This window comes from Otolemur garnettii, unplaced genomic scaffold, assembly GCF_000181295.1.
Source record: "Otolemur garnettii isolate 467f Iridium unplaced genomic scaffold, OtoGar3 scaffold00009, whole genome shotgun sequence".
Lineage (NCBI taxonomy): Eukaryota > Metazoa > Chordata > Mammalia > Primates > Galagidae > Otolemur > Otolemur garnettii.
In genome coordinates this window covers 2,084,888-2,093,499 of record NW_003852404.1, presented here as the reverse complement: position 1 = coordinate 2,093,499, position 8,612 = coordinate 2,084,888, and the positions used below count along the sequence as shown (strand labels likewise).

The window sequence follows — 8,612 nt, the reverse complement described above, 5'->3', positions numbered from 1 at the left end:
GGCTGGGGATTCGAACCCGCCACCTTAGGTGTACGTGGCTGGCGCCTTAGCCGGTTGAGCTATAGGTGCCGAGCCCTATCACTGTATTTTAATTATTCATTCAGCCCCCCTCTATTCTTGCCTTACATACTAGGGGGGTTCCACTAAGTGGTAATTTTTTCCTTTCTACTTACCTAGAATAATAGCAACTTTTCCTGCCAGAGACACTAAATGTGATGACAGGTGTAAGGTGTTTATCCCAATACCTGGCACAAACAAAGCACTTAATAAGTATTAATGGCTATTATTAAAATGTTTTTTTCTTTTGAGACAGAGTCTCACTCAGTTGCCCTGGGTAGAGTGCCATGGCATCAGCATAACTCACAGCAACCTTAAACTCTTGGGCTCAGGCAATCCTCTTCCCTCAGCCTCCCGAGCAGCTGGGACTACAGGCGCCTGCCACAATGCCCAGCTAGTTTTCTCTATTTTTAGTAGAGACAGAGTCTTGCTCTTGCTCAAGCTGCTACAAATTATTATTTTTAAGCACTAATTTTGTGCCAGGTGCTCTGCTAGGCCCTTCCTACATTAAAGTAAAATGATTACCCCGTTTTACAGACAAGGAGCCTGAGACTGAGAAGACAAGTCACTTGTCCAAGTCACACAGCTGTTAAGTGGTGGAGCCAGAATTGGAACCCAGGTCTGTCTGATGCTAGCACCCCAAGGGCAGCTCAGGTGACCAACACTGTGGCTCAGATTCCTTCCATCCCTGCTTCCCTGCCTCATTCCTGCCAGCTGGTGACAGTCATCCTGTTTTCTGTTCTGAGAAATTACAGTCTTAGAACAGGAACTACTTTATAGATGATGAAGCTGAGACAGAGAGAAGAAAAACAACTTGCTCAAGATTGAAAGCTGGTCAGGGTAATGCTAGAAGCAGACGTCTGGGCTTCTTGCCTCTCCGTCTCTTCCTGTGTTACTCTGGTCCCGGTTCTGGCTCAGAGAGAGTTGATAAATGCCTGTTGAAGTTGAGTGCTGGGTGCTTCTTTCTTTGTATGCACTGTGCTTCTTCATCCCCCACATTGACCCTGCACGTGGAACAGCCTAGATAAACTTGGCTCTTGCTCATGGCCTAGGATGCCTTTCTCAACAGCCCCATGTGGAGAGGGCACCCTCTTCCTATATGGACAGACGGGAGGTGAGGCTCCCAGTGGTATTCAACAGATGCTATCCGAGTCTTGGCCCTTCCAGCTGCTGCTCAGACCAGTTTGGTAAGAAGAATGAGGTGGAATTACAGAGCAACTGTGGCTCATTGATATCTGGCTATACCTGGAACCCATATGAAAAGAAATGTACAGAGTCACCTGTGCTAGGACACATAGCTCAAACTGTGTAGCTCCACAGTAGGAGCCAGAAGACCACCCGGGGAAACAGCACTGAACTCAAAAGCCGTGGGTTCTAGTTCAGAGCCTGTCAATAACTCACTGGATAGGGTGGCGCCTGTGGCTCAAAAGGGTAGGGTGCCAGCCCCATATGCTGGAGGTGGCAGGTTCAAACCCAGCCCCAGCCAGAAACTGCAAAATAAATAAATAATAGTAACTCACTGGATAACCTTAGCAAGGTCCCTTTCTTATCTCAATGGAATCTTGTCTACAAATGAAAACTTATAGAAATGCTCAATATAGAAACCCAGCAAAAGCCTACCTGCTTTGGGAAAGGTCAGCAGAGTAGGGCTGATTCTTTCCATTGGGTAAACTCAGAAAGAAAAGGGCCATGTGGCCCCAAGCAAATCATAAAGACAAGGATAGCCTGGGTCTCCACCATCCCTGGGCCTCTAGAGCAGATGGCCATGCCCATCACAGGCAGGACTACTCACACTCTTCATCACAGGTTCCACCCCCACAGCTGGGGTTGGAGATGCTCCCGCAGGGTGGGGGGAATGTAGGGGTGGGGGAGGGAAGAAGGCATGGCTTCTTGCAGACCTGGGAACGTGCAATAGATCTGGGAGCTGGAGAAACAATAAAAGCTCCAGGATCTAGGCTCGGCACCTGTAGCTCAGTGAGTAGGGCAATGGTGAGTTCAAGCCTGGCCTGGGCCTGCTAAACAATGACAACTGCAACAACAACAACAAAATAACCAGGCATTGTGGTAGGCACCTGTAGTCCCATCTACTCAGGAGGCTGAGGCAAAAGAATTGCTTAAGCCCAAGAGTTTGAGGCTGCTGTGAGCTGTGACACCACAGTACTCTATCAGCACTCTATCGAGGGTCAACATAGTGAAACTCTGTCTTAAAAAAAAAAAGAAAAAAGAAAAGAATAAGCTCCAGCATCTACTTAGAATTGATCTTCCAGAAATAATTATAGGTGGGAACAAATCTTCCAGAAATAATTATAGGTGGGAACAAATACTTAATTCCAAGGATGCTTTACCCAACGACAGGGGGGATTAAATACATCATAGATTATGCATATGTTGGCACACTGTGTGCCCACTTATGTTGTGTAAGAATGTTGTATAAATGTGTGATGGGCCGGGCACAGTGGCTCATGCCTATAATCCTATCACTTTGGGAGGCTGAGGCGGGTGGAGGGCTTGCTTGAGCTCATGGGTTTAAGACCAGCCTGAGCAAGAGCAAGACCCTATCTCTAAAAATAGCCAGGCATTGTGGCGGGCACCTATAGTCCCAGCTATTTGGGAGACTGAGGCAAAAGTTGAGTTTGAGGTTGCTGTGAGCTATAGCATCATAGCTCAAACTACTGAGGGCAACAAAGTGAGACTCTGTCTCAAAAAAAAAAAAACAAACAAATAAATAAATAAATAAGAGTGTGTGATGGCCAGGCGCACGGGCTCATGCCTATAATCCTAGCACTCTGGGAGGCCAACGTGAGTAGATTGCTTAAGCTCAAGAGTTCGAGCCCAGCCTGAGCAAGAGTGAGACCCATCTCTACTAAAAATAGAAAAATTAGCTAGGCATTATAGAAGGCACCAGTAGTCCCAGCTACTTGGGAGGCTGAGGCAAGACGATCACTTGAACCCAGGAGTTTTTTTGTTTTTTTGTTTTTTTTTGAGACAGAGTCTCACTATGTCGCCTTTGGTAGAGTGCTATAGCATCATAGCTCACAGCAATCTCAAACTCTTGGGCTTAAGTGATTCTCTCATCTCAGCCTCCCAAGTAGCTGGGACTACAGGCACCTGCCACAATGCCCGGCTATTTTTTGTTGCAGTTGTCATTGTTGTTTAGCTGGCCCAGACCGGATTTGAACTCGCCAGTCTCGATGTATGTGGCTGATCCAGTACTATGGGTGCCAAGTCGAACCCAGTAGTTTGAGGCTGCTATGAGCTATGACACCACGGCACTCTTGCCTGAGCAACAACAACAACAACAAAAAGAATATGTAATGATGTACAAAGATGGTCACAGTGTATTTTTTTTTTTAAGAGACAGAGTCTCACTTTGTCACCCTTGGTAGAGTGCCATGGCATCACAACTCACAGCAACCTCCAGCTCTTGGACTTAGGTGATTCTCTTGTCTCAGCCTCCTGAGTAGCTGGGACTACAGGCACCCCCCACAACGCCCAGCTATTTTTTTTGTTGCAGTTTAGTTGGGGCCAGACTTGAACCCACCGCCCTCGGTATATGGGGCCAGCACCCTACTTACTGAGCCACAGGTGCCGCCAACACAATGTATTTTTGAAAAAAAAAAAAAAGATTGTAATTTGAATTTGAATAGATTGTAATTTTCAATGTATATTTGAAAAAATAGTAGATTGTAAAACATTATGATTATTATCCCAGTTTTGTAAAAATTGGCATATAGAAAAACAAATGGAAAAATGTTAATACTTTATGCTTAGAAATCTTTTTTAAAGGATTTTTTTTCTCCCACTTTTTGGTAGTTTCACCCCACACTACCTTTTTCAGATGGTAACATTACAGGGCTGCCCCTGTCTCGTAAAAACAAATTCAAACAACAGAAAATACTCTTCCCACATGACCCTAATCCTCCCCTAAAACTTTTTTCTTCTTTTGCTTCTTCACATTTTCTAAATTATTCACAATAGACATGACCGGGTTAGCAAAATACAAGAGAAAACAACATTTTACAAAGAAGAGCAAACAGAGCTCTGAGGTATGGGCCTGGCGGGGACGTGTATGGAGTGATAAGAGGACAGAGCCTGAGTCTCTGCTCAGATAGAGTTGGTTATAGAGAGTCCTGAGGCGTCTTCGGTCCCCATGATGTCTCTGTAGCTGGGGAGCGATCTAGAGTATCATGGGGCACACACAGGAAGCCAGGTGTTGGCATTAACTCTCTTTCCTCCTCTACAGATCCCACCAGGCATTGAGGAACAAGGAGTGTGAAGCCCTGTCTTGTCTCTGCCTATCAGTGTAGCCTTGGGTAAGTGACTTCACTCTTTGAGCCTCCAACCGTCTGGTAATTCTGGTACCAGTGCCTCCCTCACAGGGCTGGGTGCCTGTGAGGACTAAATGCCTCACACGTAGGGGTAAATGGGGGGCTAGGTCCCTTCACGTAGCTCCCCTTTGTTGGTCTCCAGGCCCACCACCCGGAATCAGGTCAGGCCTGGGTATAAACCAGCCCCCGTCCGCAGATCGAGTGGCCGCCCACTTCTGGGTGACACAATTCGGTGCTTCCCAGTATTTAGCCTCCTGCTGTAGTGCAGCTGGTGAACTGGACAAACACCCTGGCCAAGGCGATACCACTTACACTTTGGCTTCGTAGTCCTTCCAAGCCTTCTCCAGCTGCTTTTTGGAATCCTGTGGTTTAAAAACAGGAACAGTTTGCCCAAAGGGAAGTTTGAAGGCAGGAATCAACAGTACATTTTGCTGCCTGTAGGGGGTCCTGTCACATGCTCTCCTGTGCTGCTCAGAGCCATTCTCTAGCCAGACCCTGTCCCCTCCAAAAGACCCAACTAATTCCATTTCTCAGAGCTGAGCTCCTCCTCCCAGCTGATCTTATCCTCCCCACAGTTTCCAAGAATCACTTAGGTTGGTTGGGCCCTGGCCTGCACTGAAGGGTCTTTGGGCTTTGCTCAGAAGACAGAGATCAGCCATAAAGGTGAGTACAGGACATGAAGGTCAACTCCTCCCCTCACCACTTCTTCTTGCATGTACTTGTCCTAGATCGTCCTCTTGCCAGGAAGGGTATAGGTCAAGAAATATGTGCGGAAAGGTAGAGTAGTCTACCCAAGGCCACACAGCAAGCCAGGGGGGCCTGGCTGACCCCTGGCCTAGCATGCTGGAGCCTCATTCAGTTGGGTTGTTCAAGCCCTTCTCAATAATCCAGACTTCCAAGGTGAAAAAGCTGCCTGTCTGGTTTGGGTGGTTCCCTGGCTGACAGCCTGGGGCAGGGAGGGAGCTCTCTCCTTCTGTGGGGAGGACAGCTCCTCCCCTGGGTTGTCTGGGGCAGACTGCCCAGGGAGATTATCCTGTCACCTTCTTTGAGCTCCAGCCAAGGCTCAAAGAGAGCAGCTCAAGCATGGGGCTCAGGATGCCTGTATCCCACACTGGCTCTTTGCTTCCCAGCTATGTAAACCACAGCAGCTGCCTAACTCCCTGGACTATCCCAGGCTGACTGAGCCCCTTAGCCCCCTTGTCAGGCCTTCCAGTCCTCCCCAGGGTCAGCACTTCTGCTGTGACAGCCCTTTCACTTGGCCTCCACCCACAGCCAGCGCCACTGCCCCCCATGGTTTTGCTCTGCCCCACCACTCTTCCCGCAGAGACGCACCTGTCGCCCGTCCCTCAGCTGCCCCTTCATCAGACTGTCCAGGGGGAAAGAGACAATGTTGTTCAGGTTCTGAACCTGGAAAAGGCAAAGAGCCCCCCCATTCCCCACCTCAGGTGACCACCTGTCCAGCCCCAAGGGGCTCAGAGTGTGGTGAAGCATCACAAGGCAAAGGAGGGGACCAGGGAACAGGAGGCAGGGGCAATGGAAGGGCAGGAGGGGCGTGCGGGAGTCAGGCCCTCCCCTGACGACTCCAGCCTCACCACCACACTGCTCCAGAGGCCCCCACAGTAGCCTCCCTCTGTGTCTGCCAGGGGCACCCTTGCTCTTCTCTGCCTGCCTTATCTCCCCCTTTCCTGTGGGAACCTTTCTGGGTGTCAGATGGTAAACACAGGGGTCAGATGTGACTGGAGCACCCCATCCCCAGGATAGAAGGCCTGGATCAGGTGACCTGGGCTAGCTGATTGAGATCCTCCCTGGGATTTTTCTGCCTAAATCTCATGGGAGGAGGACTATGTCTTTCTGTCAGTAAGATGTGCATCTGGGGTACCTTGCCCACTGAGCAGGGACAAACTAAGAGAAAAGGAAGGAGCCAAAAGCCAGCTGCACCCCTGGATTCCCATTATAGGGACCAATGAATTCTCTTTGAATAAAGTCAGCCTAATTTGAGTTGGGCGTCTGTCATTTGGCCACCCAAAGAGGCCTGTGTACTATTTCAATCTACCTTCCAAGGTACAGCTCAGGTCTCCCCTCCTCCAGGAAGCCTCCCTGGACAACTAGCCCCTGGTCTATACTGATCTCCCCTCTTCTGAACCAGGGCAGCACCAGGCGCCTGACTTTACCCCACAGGTGGGTTTGTGCCATGCTGCTGGCATTGCTTAGTATCCTTCCACACCCCAGTTCTTGTCTTCCCACCTAGACTGTGGCCTCTGAGGGACAGTCTGACTCTTTCCTCTGTCACCAAGCCCCTGGTATAATGTCCCCTGGACAGCAGACCCTCAGAAAACATTAGTTTGACTGAAACAGGGAGGGGGGGTGAAGACAAAGGACACCCATTCAGCTGAAGTCAATGCTGTTAAAGAAGGCCTTTACACACAGGGCAGGGTATGAGGCACTGCTATGCCAGGAGATATAATAATGACAGATAGCAATGTCAGCTGACATTTACTGAGAGCTGACTACAGAGAGGGCACTTTTAACTTGCCTGATCCTCATAACTGCTCTGTATAGTGGGAACCAGCAGTACCCTGAGACCTGGGCTCAGGCAGACTGAGTGACTTGACCCAGTGAGCAGCAGAGCAGAGGTCCCACGCCACAGTCTAAGTCTGAGGTCACAAGGCAAAGGAGGGGACCAGAGAACAGGAGGCAGGGGCAATGGAAGGGCAGTAGGGGCGTGCGGTGCACACTGCTGCTCAGCTGCAGTGCCTGGCAAGCAGGGAGGACAGTAGGGAGGACTGCAGGCATTAGAGCCAGTTCAGTGCTGCAGAGCCTGCAGGTAGAGGAGAGGCTTTCCTGGGAGGTGACACAGCCAGGCTGTGCTCAGACTCTGGAAGCCAACCTTCCAGCATGAGTGTTCCAGGACGCTAATTAGTGTGTCAACTAGACAAATCTGTTAACATCAAACCCACCACATGATCTTAGGCAAGTTGCTTACCCTCTGCATCCTAGTTTCCTAGCCTGCAAAGTAGAAATAAGAGGAATACCAGCCCCACAAAGCTGTGTGCCAGGATTAAATAAGTTTACACGTGTGAAGCGCTGAGAACTCTGCCTGCACATGGAATCACAAGGTGGCCTCAAGGCAGGGACTTGAAGGACCAGAGGAGAGGCAATCACCAAGGAGGCCATCAGAAAGCAACCTGAGGCCACAGGGCCACAGGCAAAGGCGGAAAGGCCTGTGGAGGTGAGAGCAGGTTCTATATGTGAAGATGAAGCAGAAGCGACCAGGAAAGCTGAGGACAAAGCGGGTGTGAGGAGAAGTGGCAGCGGCAGGGGTACGAAGGCAGGAATCCTGGAGTCTATCCTGCCTGTATCCCAAAGCTTGTCTCGGGGCCCCTCTCTCTCATGGGGCTCTTCCCTGCTGCAAGACCCCCTCTGCTCCTGGGCAAAGAAAGGAGAACAGAGAAGAGTTGGTCAAGAAATCAGAGGAGAGGCTCGGCGCCTGTAGCTTAAGTGGCTAAGGCACCAGCCACATACACCTAAGGTGGCGGGTTCGAATCCAGCCCGGACCTGCCAAACAATGACGGCTGCAACCAAAAAATAGCCGGGCATTGTGGCAGGCACCTGTGGTCCCAGCTACTTGGGAGGCTGAGGCAGGAGACTCGCTTGAGCCCAGGAGTTGGAGGTTGCTGTGAGCTGTGAAGCCACAGCACTCTACCCAGGGGGATAGCTTGAGGCTCTGTCTCAAAAAAAAAAAAAAAAAAAAGAAATCAGAGGAGAATGGTCAGGGATGGAAAGGCACCTCATGTCATGAGTCAGAGGTCAAGGGCAAACTGGGGAAAGGAAGGAAGCAGCCTTTTCCCAGTCAGGTATTACAAGATTTACCCTGAGCCTGGGGGGAGGACTGGACGAGGAAGGAACGAGGCCTCACCAGATTCTTGAAAAGTGCAGCCACCTCACGGGTAAACACAGCCAAGTTCAGGAAGCCTGTGGACAGCTCATGGCTGTTCTGGGACAGGTGACTGTTGCCTAAGGACTCCACGGCCTCTCGGTACTGCTCTTCATTCTCCACATGGCCTGTGGAGGGAGGAAGGGGAGCTGAGTTAGCTCCAGGCTGGGGCTGGGGAAGCAGTGGCCTGGCCAGGTGCGGCACCCCACGAGCTCACTCACCGAGGCCGGAGCTGTGGATGGCCCGCACGGCCTTCTTGATTCTCTGCAGGATGGCTTGGTCTCCTTCCAGGA

The 8,612-nt window shown here is 50.3% G+C and overlaps 1 protein-coding gene across 1 annotated transcript in view; it reads right to left on the bottom strand.

The window, feature by feature from the left end:
- Positions 1-8,612, bottom strand: part of ASAP3 (ArfGAP with SH3 domain, ankyrin repeat and PH domain 3) — a 23,902-nt gene extending 15,290 nt beyond the window's left edge. Inside the window, exons 1-4 of the mRNA XM_023509705.1 lie at positions 8,541-8,612; positions 8,302-8,447; positions 5,718-5,792; positions 4,698-4,747 (exon numbers count right to left, since the gene is read on the bottom strand). Coding sequence (XP_023365473.1) covers positions 4,698-4,747; positions 5,718-5,747 — 80 coding nt within the window. The 5' untranslated portion in view covers positions 5,748-5,792; positions 8,302-8,447; positions 8,541-8,612. The remainder of the gene's footprint in view (positions 1-4,697; positions 4,748-5,717; positions 5,793-8,301; positions 8,448-8,540) is intronic.